The sequence below is a fragment of the Strix uralensis genome, chromosome 7 (assembly GCF_047716275.1).
Source record: "Strix uralensis isolate ZFMK-TIS-50842 chromosome 7, bStrUra1, whole genome shotgun sequence".
Taxonomy (NCBI): Eukaryota; Metazoa; Chordata; class Aves; order Strigiformes; family Strigidae; genus Strix; species Strix uralensis.
In genome coordinates this window covers 24,495,805-24,508,212 of record NC_133978.1, presented here as the reverse complement: position 1 = coordinate 24,508,212, position 12,408 = coordinate 24,495,805, and the positions used below count along the sequence as shown (strand labels likewise).

Sequence of the window (12,408 nt, the reverse complement as noted above, 5' to 3'; positions counted from 1 at the left end):
AACCCCCAGTAAGTGAAGAAACAACAGTGTGGAGAGATTCTGGTGCTTCCAACTCAGATTAAGCAGCCAGAGCAGTGATGGTTGTGGCACCTAATTTAACCACTGGAAACCTATGACACAAAACATCTTAAATACATCTTCACGTTGCAAGCACTTGTATCATCCCTTTGTAAACTGATCCAGCTTCAGTTTGCATGAGTAATTTTTTTGTGGGAGCTCTACTTCTCTTTAATGTAAGGGTGGGAGAGACTTTAATTCCAGGACTGTCTGAAGTGACAGGAGTTTCAGATTCATGGGAATGTGCCAGCTCCCAGAGTCCAGGCTGTTTGAGCCTGGAATGAGGAAGAAGAGACACTCCATCCCTTTTCTTGAATCTACATCAAAGTGTAAAATAAATCAAAGATTGTTTGAAGAAGGGAGAGAGAAGAGCAAAGAGAAGCATGGTTTTGCAACTCAGTAGTTCAAACTCCCCTGTGGCGTGAGGACACCTGGACATCAAACTGTTGTCCAGCTGCTGTGTGTAAACAATTGCTCTGGTAACACATAGCAGTGGTCCTGGGACCCAGTGGTAGTCTTAGACTCCCTCCTAGGGCAAGAAGACATTGCTGGAATCAGGTGCATCCATGTCAAAAATATGAAACAGTGGGAAAGCACAGGAGAGAGCAAGATGGTCAATGACACAACGGGTTGCCCTGAAAACAGAAAGAATGGAGTCATTTTGTGGTGGAGCTGGTAGCAGGGCAGTCACTTGCTAATAAGATGTCTCAGTTCTTAACTCATGTTCTACTAGTCCCCTCACAATGTGATCTTGGAGAAGAAACCCAAATATCCAACATATTGACAAGGCAGAGTATGTTAAAAAAAGCTTCAAAGGCCAGAGGAAAATTGTTAATATAATTTTAGGTGCAAGTTCTTGAGAAACGAACTCAGAGTTGTTAGTATGAGAAGAAATGAGAGCAAAGATATACAACACTACAGAAGTGCTGCCTTCCTGAATGTCTGGAAAGTAATGAGAATTGAAAGAAACAAACCCAAGATAAACTAAAAGTGAGGAAAAAATTGAGAGGTAGCCTTTACCTGGGGAAAACTTGCATTGTAAATGTTTATGTCTGCTCTTCCTTTTTATCTTATCATCTTGATAATAAAAACCAGATTGTCATAAACTCACACTCGGTACGGTAAATATTAACTGGAAAAATGGAAACGTGTTCCAATCTGTTATAAAGACAAAGATTCAGTCAATTACAAGAAGATATTTTAACACAGGAACAAATTTCTATTAATTATGCTTTCCAGAAAAAAACCCCAAACCTTTAATGCTTTCCTTGAATTAATTTGTTAAAAGAGGAAGCTCCCAAAATTGAAGAAAAAATGAGCATTAAAAATTAAAACGAAAAGTTCCCTTTTAGCCTAATTTTCTTGTTTTATGTGAAAAAAGTACTTAAAGAAATGTAATACAGATTCAATTTCAAAAAGTTGCAAAACAGCCACCACATACAGCAAATAACAAGCAGACATTTCCGTGGCATGACTGAAAAGTTCAGCCCCCAAATGCTGTTAAATATATATTAATTTCTACTTGATTCAGTTTTAGAACTCTAGTGATCTTGAAGATACCAAAGTCAAATTGTTCTGTAATGCTAGTAAGTTACATGTCAAAATGCAGGTGTTCTACATCCCTGACAACACATGATTTTTTGTGTGGCCTAATGAATGGCCAACTCATTTAGCTCATTGGTTTTGGTTTTGAATCAGACTGACGATATCTTCATATCTGATGGTAAGTGCTTTTTATTTTCCATTCACATTCAATTATATCATTATGAAACAAAAACACTTGTGAATTGAAATTAGGATAAGCCAATCCAAGACAATCAGTGACAATCTGAGCCAATACAAGACAATCAGTGGGACAACAAAATATCAGGAAGACGAGAAAATACTGCAGGGCTACCAGAAGGAAAATCAGAAACATGGAAAGATGGTGCAAAGAAATGTGTGATAATGATGAGAGTGTGACACCAGCTCCTAATGTCAGAGGTTCCTGTGGTTCCTGTTCCAGTAGTGCTCCAGACCCACTCCTGGTCATCACACATTCAAAGGATGATGTATTTTGACCAGTCTGAGCTCATCTATCCAACACAGAACCTCCAGCCCAATACGAACAAAGTAGTCATAACTGCAAGGAGTCCCAGAAAGCTATTCTTCCTCTGCTTTGTAAGAGGAAAGAGAAGGAGGAAAATAGGCATGTCTCTTGGCATTACCACCTCAGCTGCAGTATTAAGTCTTATCATTTCCCCTTAACTGTGATATCTGAGGCACATCACCAAACTCAAAATGGGGAGGTAGGCTGCACAGTAGATACTGACAGGTCACTCAGAGTCAAAACTAGAAGGAAGGAAGAGTTTTTTGAATGGGAATAATGGTGATGGTGATATGAAAAGCAAGGTGTAAATGTCATCTGTGGGACATGAACAAAACACCATGCTGCTTGCTATTGAGGCCCCCAGTCAAGGAAGCAAAGGTTTATGGAGAAGTCTTATTTCCTAACATTTCAAACCACATGTGTAATGAAGATGCTAAAAGCAATTGGGAACAAACTAGTATACTGGAGATGTGAGAAGCCTCGATACTAACAACTTTGAGCTGCAGTTCCTATTACCTCAAATAAACCAGAGCAGTGAATCTTCACCCTGACTAGTTGAATGAGAAAGAGGGATCCTTGTTCCCTTATACTTCTTTTTGAGTTGCTTTTTACATTTCTCCATTTCTCCATCTTTCCTGCATTTGTATAAATTACATACTTTTGCATGTGCAATGAAAAGCAAGTTAACAAGGGTTATACTATCTCATTATTTACAACAGTTTTTGTATTTTCTGATCAAATTTACACTCCAAAAATAATTTACACTGCAGACTTTGATCTGGAGTTTCCAATAGTGTCAAACTCACTTGCCTGAGGCTGCATTTTGTCATTAATCCCATCAGAAACGCTCAAGGCTTAGCTCAGTGTTCTGGAGCACAGTGTAGCAAATCCTAAAATGACATTATGAATAAGGAGATGTACTTCCTTTATTAAATACTGTAGGATGGTTCAATGAACATTAGAATTATAGTTTTCATCATTTTTTAAGCTTGGCATAGAATAAAGCCTGTGAAAGGTTAGAAGTTTTTGCAGAACTTTTTTTCATGGTTTGCTTAAAGAATGATGGGATATCTAAAACCAGTCAATGAAGGAGAAATCATCATGAAAGAAATTAGGTCTTTAAAAACTGGTAAAAAGAAACATAGAAGAACACATCACTCCCAAGAAAGGAGCTGAGATCTGTAGGGAAAACCATGAAATAAGAGAGACACAAGATGGTTCCTTCTTCTTGGCAGTCCATCAATAAGAAATTTTCAGAAACAACAAAGTAACATTGATTTTTTTTAAAAACAAACTACATAATCATGAAGTATTATCTGCTCATGTAGTCTTTTAAAAAACACTTTCTTCTCAAAATGCCTGTGGTTCCCAGGGGAGTGAGTTTTTCTCTTTTGTACTTATTTTACCTTACTACAGACATGAACTTACAGTTGTGTAGCTACAATCCAGAATCAGATATGGTATAGTCTCAGTAAGCACATTTTTTTTAACTGGCATATGAAGAAAATAAAAATTATTTTTAGAAAGAATGGCCTTATTTTTCCCTTTCACAGTGGTGTAATCACAGTTTTCACAACACTGACTTCTGATTTAGTAAATTTCACTGGTAGCTGTGAGATGGAAATTAGGCTTATAAAACTTAAAGGAATTTAAAAGTTGAGGCCAAATGATCTAAACATAGAACATTATATTGATATTTCATTGGTAAGAGGTATATAAGAATAATGTGTAGTAGTGTTGGTAAGTTACAGTGAGATAAAACTGGTGTCATGGTTTAGAGAATCAAAAAACATGAATTAGCTCCTAATTTCAAGTGTATAGTCTAGATCCATAGCAGCCTGCCAAACTCCCCTCCAGTTACCTTCTACCACCTGTAACAGAAAGATGAACACAAAGAGGCGTCCTGATTTTCCACTCCTGTATGCTGGTGCAAATCCAGGACATGTTGCACATCTTAGGGTATATCTACAGAACTGATCATTGTACAGTAAATGGCTAGATATCTTAGCTTTAAATGGAGCTAGTAGAAAAGGCTTGCAAATGTACTACAGTTAAGGAGTTATCAACAGATTGCCTTTCCCTCTTTTTTTTTTTTTTTTTTTAAAGCTTATTTTACAATTTAATTGAGAGCTGCGAGGTCACAACATTGCTCTAAAAGATGGCTGGATTCATAAGATCAGGCTCAAATAGACTAAGTGTCCTCATTCATATATTCATGGGAGCACCAAGATGCTCTTCTGTCTCTGATACTGCAGAGCAATTTTCTGGCTTGAACATTATTTTTTTGTCTATGAACATGATTTTCCAGACATTGTGAAAAGTGATTTTCTTTAAAAACAAAAGAAGCTTATATTCTCAAGAGAAAATATTTTAAAACCTTGATTGGAAATAAAGGCTTCAAAATTCCTAGCAATTATGTGCAAAATATTAAGTAAAAACCTAAATCTAAGCACAAATTTTTGCTTGTATATGCTGTGGGAATGCTGCCAATGTGTTAGGAGGTATTTATATCTTTCTGCATTGCACTATCTAGGCACAACTCAGGATGGCTTGTTATACTGAACTTTTTGTTTATTAACACAGACTTGCATTAAAATTTTCCTATCCTCTGCAAAAATTGTATGACCAAAGTGCTTCTTCTGAACACCACTGCTTGTACCTTCAGTCTGGAGTTATTAAACAAATTAAGATTCAGCAGCAGTGTCCTGCTGATTCAGCTCACTTGGTGTATACAGGTCCCTTTTAAGTATTCAGAAATCCAGGAGTGTCTGAAGTTTTTATTTATTCCCTCATAGCAGCACACAGCACTCTAAAACCAGGAACTTGGGCCTTACCATTATGCTAGATGCTCTTAGTGAGGTGGAGGAACTCCAAACAGGGTCAAATTATCTATCATCTGATTTACTTTATTTTGAATGCCTAAACCAGTCAGAGATTCAGAAATTGTTACTGAAGCGCAAAACCACATCCAAAACCAGAATGGTTGTGTCAGCACGTAATACATCTTAGAGAAAATAAAATATTTCCATGTAATAACATACTTGTTTAGCAGACTGCAGGACAGTATTTGATTCTTATATAAAAGAGACAGACTGACTGGCATTTTCCCTGGATGTCTGTTAAGTGAGATACCCCTGTACCTTTCTCTGAGAAAAACAAAAGAACAACTTCAGGAAAGTTTGACAGAAATAGAGAAAAAATCGCCTCTTCACCTGGACGATATATTTGAAACTGGCTACACTTTTCAGGGACCCAAATACAGCCTGATACATTGAACTACAGAGAAAACATATTGACTACTTTTATTTTTCTCAATGTGATTTATGGGGATGACACAAGCTGTCCTGAAGAGAATCAATTCTCTGTAAGAGACCCCAGTCAGTAAATATAGAAAAGGCATTTCAGGGTTACTTCCACACATTTCATTCCTTTCATAGAAATGCAGTCCTAAAAGGAAATCTAAAACATAAATGTAAAAGATGGGCTGTCTAAAGACTATGAAGAACTGAAAGAAAAAAAATCCCTAACATTTTGAACACCCAATAAAATCCAGTCTACCTTCTCAGGGTTGTATATGCTCTAAAATCAACATATACCAGAAACAACTGCTAGAGGGAAGAGGGGAAAAAAGAAATTCAGAGAAAAGATACGAATAGTAGACAAACAATTTTAGTTCTGGCATTTCCTAGCCTTTTCATGCTCGATTTTTCCAACCTAGAAAATGCTTGTTTGTTTAAGTAGCTTTGTGTATAATTTATGAAAGCAGAAATTTGATTATGCTGCATCCTGCAACATTCTCCAGCCCTTCAGCAAGGAAGCCACTTTGAGATTCACCATGCAGACTTTGGCCGTCTAAGCTAATGCAGTAATTAATAGCAGTAATATGAGCTCTGTGGGTAGACATGTAGTAAGAAGTCGGTCACTTTGTAAGTGCATTCACAAATATTTTGTAACAGCAGGGGACTGGTAAGGTTTGGGAATCTTGGTTGTGGGTGGATGTCCTTAAAACAGGACTCCTTTGGCCTCCCTCCGGCTGGCTGCCATTCCTATCCATGGTGTCATAACCTAGTCTGACCTTCCCTGGTTACCAGGCCACTCACCACCTCTTGATACTCTCATTTAACACCAACTGCTCATCACCTTGAGAAATCAGAAGCAGAACTGTTAATGGAAATTCACTGGGAATCTGTCATTGACCGTAGACCAGGACTTAAGCGCTTACCTCTCTGAAGAAGGTTGAGCACTGACTTGTTAGCAGTGGCAGATGCAGGGGGATGGAAAAGGCTCAGTGAAGACAGAGTCTGGCTATTTTAGCTGCTTAGTAAAACTATGTCACTTCTCAGTATGCACATAATGACAGATTTCAATCCCCCAACTCATAAATCTGTTCATTTAGATATATTATCATAAGAACATCACAAAATACAACAACCCTTGACAAAGAGATTTCCTTGACAAATTTCAAATCCCTTTTTTAAATTAAATGGAACACTAAAGCATTTCAAAGAAAACACCAAGAATTTCTTTGATATGAGGAAATGAAACAGTTTTCCACAAAACATAAACTAGCTTCCCAGTACTTTTCACATAAAAGAATAGCTTTTACTAAACCCTCCTCAGCATTCGGTTTCAAGGATGAAATTGGTGGGGTAGTTAGTTGTGGCTCATGCATTAGTAATGTGGTCTCATTTCCACAGGATCACACATCCAACAAAAGCCTATCTGTGTCCTGATCCACCTGGTCCTACACCATCCCATTCACCAGAAGAGCATGTTGGGCTGGGAGCAGTAGGAATCGGAATCTGTCACACAGGAAGGAGTAACAAACATCTCAGCCAGATGCATACCTGCTGGGGATTCCCCTCTGCCAGAAGCATTTTTAGCCATATACAGTCAGGACAGACCATAGTTTTAAACATTGTGTGATGGGACAGTATAATGAATTTTATCTACAGAAATAATGAAATAATAATTAATATTATAGCTATGAAATCATTCTCTTACATGAAAGCCATATGTATTAGACTCTCAGGTAGCCACAAAGTCATACTACTCTCTTCTTCATTCTAGATTTCCCCATATTTTTAATTCTTCAAACTCCTCATCATTCTAACAAAAACCTGCACAGAACTTGGTTTCAGAAGCTATACTCATAACCAATGTTTAAGTTAAGCTTGTACATATAACTCTGCAAGATTGAGTTAAATAACGATAATGGGGTTTTGCACATATAAACTTATTGCACTGTGAAACTGTGCTTATAGCATTGCAAATATAAACGATCATTTACTCTTGGAATGGTAAATAATTGATATGTGTTTCATTTGTGGTTTTTTTTTTTCCTCTTCTTTCAGAACAACCATTTTTCTGACTTTCTGGACAAAAGAACTGGTTATACAACAATCAATATGTTGGCAACTCCAATTATGCAGGGTAAAGAGGTGCTTGCTGTTGTGATGGCACTCAACAAATTAAATGCCACTGAGTTCTCAAAGGAGGATGAAGAGGTAATCTCAAATGTCACACAACAGTACAGTTGTTAGTTCAACAAGTAGTTTGAGTGAATCTACCTCTTGATTTGATACTTTTGTCTTATTTTTGCTCTTTGTCATTTTTAGGTCTTTAAAAAATACCTCAATTTTATATCTTTGGTCCTAAGAAATCATCATATGACGTATCTCTACAATATTGAATCCCGAAGAAGTCAGGTATAGAATAATTTGGTAATGATAATACCTCGTTTTTTGTGTGAAACCATTATTATTCCCATTATTTTATATTCTTGCAAGTTTATTGAAGTAAGGATAGCATCTATTTTTTTTATTTGATAACAGTAATGCACCTTATAATTTTATTCTGGAATGCTTAGGATTCATATGTTTATGTTTTCTTATTGTTTTGAACATTTACCCTATTTCTCTTTTGTTGTAAATAGATGCTTTTGTGGTCTGCCAACAAAGTATTTGAAGAGCTAACAGATATAGAACGGCAGTTTCACAAAGCACTGTATACTATTCGAATGTATTTGAATTGTGAAAGATACTCTGTTGGTCTCCTGGACATGACTAAAGAGAAGGTAACAATCATTTTGCCTACTTGCTAGAAATGTGCTACTCCTAACATTTAAGTTATAAAATCCATCCTTCTAATTCATTTGTTCTGCATGTTTCTAGTGCATTCTTTCCATACACAAAGTTGCCATGCTTTCTAACCCTTTGGGATTATTTATATAAAATCTAACCACGCTACAAAAATTACATGCAAAATATAAGCATGGCAAAGGATACAACAACAATAAACATAACGGCTAATTCTGAAATATTTTTTTTATATTAATAATTCCATGTGAGAAAGGTCAGAAGAGAGAAGTGCAGGTCTGATTACTGCTTTATAAATACCTACCTTCTAAAACAACAATTAAGCTGTACAATCATTCAGAGATAAGATTCAGATTAGCCTGCAATTTACTGGCAAACACTTCTTGCCTGGAATATATTTAATAATGTTTTCTTAATATTGTCTGAAATGAGACAATAGTACAGCTATGGAGAAGGAAAAATAAAATTGCTATCCATGGATGTCATGTTATCTATGAACACAGAACTGCTTTGTTTTTCTTTTTGCTAAACCCTGTGTATTGTTTTCTCAGGAGTTCTATGATGAGTGGCCAATCCGGCTGGGGGAAGCCGAGCCTTACAAAGGCCCCAGGACACCTGATGGACGAGTGAGGATATTAATTTTTCTTTTTATGAATCTTAACTTCAACATTGAGGTTGTACAGGTCACCTACATGTTTTTCTCTTTTTCTTTAGGAAGTCAACTTTTATAAGATTATTGATTATATTTTACATGGAAAAGAAGAAATCAAAGTTATTCCGTGAGTATTTATTGGCAGCCTGTGAATGTGGTAATTAGATATATTGCTGGGATAGAATAACATGTCTACGTTGTAGAAATCATTTAATTTCATTCTGTCTCTAAAGGTCACCTCCAGCAGATCACTGGTGTCTTGTCAGTGGATTGCCAACATATGTTGCTGAAAATGGATTTGTAAGTTCATAGCAAAAGTAAAAACTAAAAGTTTTAGTTCACGTAGTTCTTCTGATTGAACCAAAAAACCCTCAAACCTCCCCACAACCAAAAACCTCTACAAAAATACCATGCTGCTTCCAGTGTGACTGGATCCTAGTGAAATAATGTGAATTGGTAGGCTGGATGGAGCCCTCAGCACAAATGGCCAAAACATCAAGAAAATTTCCCCCTGATTGCGGTGACATCGGAGGAATAATGTGTGCATCTGATGTCACTTTCCAGGTGTGCTAACTAAATCTCACAACAAAATGTCAAAGTAAGAAAATTATCATATACAGAGTTTTAATTTTTTTTTTCTTATCTCTTCTTGTGTAGACAATATACGTAATTCAAAGTTGTGATGTATGATAGTTATTAGTAATCCTATAGCATTTTTAATAGCAGTAAGGACAGAGCCCTTAGTACTCATTTATTTCTATAAACCCCCATGCCATTTTAAACTGGAAGTGATTTTCTTAACCCCTATGCTTATGCACTGTGAGACATCATACAAAAGGGACTCTGCTACAAGCACTCTAGAATGATGTCTGTTAGAATAGCCACATCTAATTTAACAGGAACCTTTTTAATTTCCAGTGCTCGCTGTTGTTATGCCTTTCTAAAATATCAGGCCAAAACTTGGTGCAGATTATATTCCATTTAAACAACGTTTCCTTTTCTTTATGCCGCAGATTTGTAACATGATGAATGCACCAGAAGATGAATATTTCACATTTCAGGTAATTCCAGTAATATTAATAATTATAGATATTGTAGAAAAATATGCTAATGCTTTCCACCAATTAGTTATACAGCTGATTACATAAATAATTTCTCCTTTGTTTGTGATGCACGGGTCTTAGTGTTACATTGCCTATAACAATAGCTGTATTGCTACTTTCAAAAAATACAGAAAATTTCCTCTTCTTTGGATTTCCTACAGAAAGGACCAGTGGATGAGAGTGGATGGGTTATCAAAAATGTCTTGTCATTGCCTATTGTCAACAAAAAAGAAGAAATTGTGGGAGTTGCAACATTTTATAATAGGAAAGATGGAAAACCTTTTGATGAGTATGATGAACAGATCATTGAAGTAAGCTTAATAGGATTAGAGGCTTTAAGGAACCATATGATGTTAATAAAAATATTATTGTAAAAAGTAATTTTAAAATGTCTAAAAAATGTCTAAAAATTTTCAAAGAGGCTATATTAACATCTAACCAAAAGTTTATCTTCACAGTTTCTTGAAAATCAGAAATTTTACTTGCCTTTATAAACCTGAAAATTTATGAGATCATTTACATTCCAATAATGAACAAAAGCCAGATATAATTTTATTTTTAACCATTTAACTTTTCAGTGATGGTCAGCATCTCCTAATTAGCAGTGGGTAGGCAGGTATGGCATGCTGCTTGCCAATGGGTATCATGCCTGTGATCATGGGAGTTCCCAGAGTATTCATGATCACATGTACTTGGGCAAGATAAGATTCTACACAGTGTACCTAAGTCCACTCAGCTAACTTAAGCTTCATAAGACTCAAAGTTCTATATACAAAATGGGAATATGGGCCCTTAATTACTAGGCTGAGACAAACAACATCACTAAAAGCTGCGAGGTGCTAACAGAACTTGTCGATGGAAGGTAAAGGCCTCTAACAACACACTGCTTTTCAAAGACCACTACCAGAAAACGGAGTTTAAGAAAAGTAAGTTCAAATTGTCAGTTTAATTTTATTGTCATGGTGTCATCACCACTTTGCTTGGCTTTGTTTCAGACTCTCACACAGTTCCTGGGGTGGTCTGTTTTAAACACTGACACTTATGAGAAAATGAACAAGCTTGAAAACAGGAAAGACATTGCTCAGGAAATGCTTATGTACCAGACAAAGGCCACCCCTTCTGAAGTTGAATCTATACTGGTAAGTTTCTGTCCACAGTCACAAAATCAAAGTAGGAAATTTGCTACAGAAAACCTGAACTTCTTACTCATTTTCATGTTTAGAAATACAAGGAGAAATTAAATGTAAACAACATAGAAGATTGTGATCAAAAGGATCTTATCAGGATTTTGGTAAGTCATTAAACTGAACATTCTGGTGGCATGTTTGTATCAGATAGTAATGTGCCTGCATTATAGAAAAAGTTGTGTATAGCCAATCCCTGATTAATACTGATTTTAGCTATCAGTTCCACAAGCTGGATGGAGTTGATTTAATAACACATCTTCAAGCTCTTTGGTTCTTCTACATGCAGACCCCACTGTTACCTACAAGGAAACATACTGTCAACAAAGTTGGATAGACTTACACAGAAATGTTTATATGAATGAACATTTGAAGAGTTTAACTTCTTTAAACATCCATGGGGACAGTGCTATACCTATAATTGAATTTACTTAATTTTGAAAATAAAAGAATGGACATTGATGTAAGGTCACTTTCATTCTTAGTGAGAAAACACATGTAGTAGTGTCCTGTGGAACTACCCTACCTTCAGATTAATTTTCCTGCATTTCCTTAGGGAGAAGTCCAAAGACAGTGATCAGTGACTTCACAGTGATGAAACAGATTTGACCTAATCAATTAAAACTCTGCTACTATTAAACCCCAAATCAGTCACTTTCTTTTCCAGACTGTTCAGTCCTCTTACTGCCTTAGTATTTCAATATAGAAAGGGATTGCCTTTTTGGAGGAAAACTCCTGTTTCTATCCAGTTAGTGCACTTCATTTTTTCTTGTGGAACAGTCCTGGAGCACATGCACAGGCTTACTTTATCTGAAACAAAAATCAAAGATGTGCTCCAGGAAAACACTGAATGAACTCCCACTATTAATGGATCAAAACAGAGCTAGGCTGAAGAAAAAAGGTCAAATGCACACAAATTTGTTGACTTCCAGTACCAACCACTTCAGATATTTCTCCTATTATACCACATTTACTAATGTAGACATAGCTATAGGGAAAAGATCTCATTAAACTATTTTTAGTTATGTACAGGTGCATGCTGGAATGCAATGGTGTTAAGTTTTACTGGCTCCCACAAAACAGATGCTGACACAGCTTACAAGTGGTGAAACCAAAAAATATCAACAGACTGTGTGTAGCTTCACATACCTTTTAAAGTAAATTTAATTTAGCTGCATGAAGAATTGCAAAAATTAATAGATGAACATTATAAAAATCTCTCTAC

At 36.1% G+C, this 12,408-nt stretch overlaps 1 protein-coding gene and 1 long non-coding RNA gene across 4 annotated transcripts in view; one reads left to right on the top strand and one right to left on the bottom strand.

Moving 5' to 3' along the window:
- Positions 1-12,408, top strand: part of PDE6C (phosphodiesterase 6C) — a 31,108-nt gene that overhangs the window by 3,865 nt on the left and 14,835 nt on the right. For both annotated transcript variants that reach the window (XM_074874935.1, XM_074874936.1), the window contains exons 2-11: positions 7,501-7,653; positions 7,765-7,854; positions 8,082-8,222; positions 8,796-8,870; positions 8,959-9,023; positions 9,130-9,196; positions 9,910-9,957; positions 10,161-10,310; positions 10,995-11,138; positions 11,222-11,290. In XM_074874935.1, coding sequence (XP_074731036.1) covers positions 7,501-7,653; positions 7,765-7,854; positions 8,082-8,222; positions 8,796-8,870; positions 8,959-9,023; positions 9,130-9,196; positions 9,910-9,957; positions 10,161-10,310; positions 10,995-11,138; positions 11,222-11,290 — 1,002 coding nt within the window. The remainder of the gene's footprint in view (positions 1-7,500; positions 7,654-7,764; positions 7,855-8,081; positions 8,223-8,795; positions 8,871-8,958; positions 9,024-9,129; positions 9,197-9,909; positions 9,958-10,160; positions 10,311-10,994; positions 11,139-11,221; positions 11,291-12,408) is intronic.
- The window catches only part of LOC141945969 (uncharacterized), a 35,704-nt gene that overhangs the window by 12,221 nt on the left and 11,075 nt on the right, over positions 1-12,408 (bottom strand). Inside the window, exon 4 of one of the 2 annotated variants that reach the window (XR_012629691.1) lies at positions 11,301-11,485. The exons of the other annotated variant lie outside the window; for it this stretch is intronic. This is a non-coding gene — a long non-coding RNA (uncharacterized LOC141945969). Of the gene's footprint in view, positions 1-11,300; positions 11,486-12,408 lie in introns of those variants that run through there. 2 annotated transcript variants of the gene reach the window in all.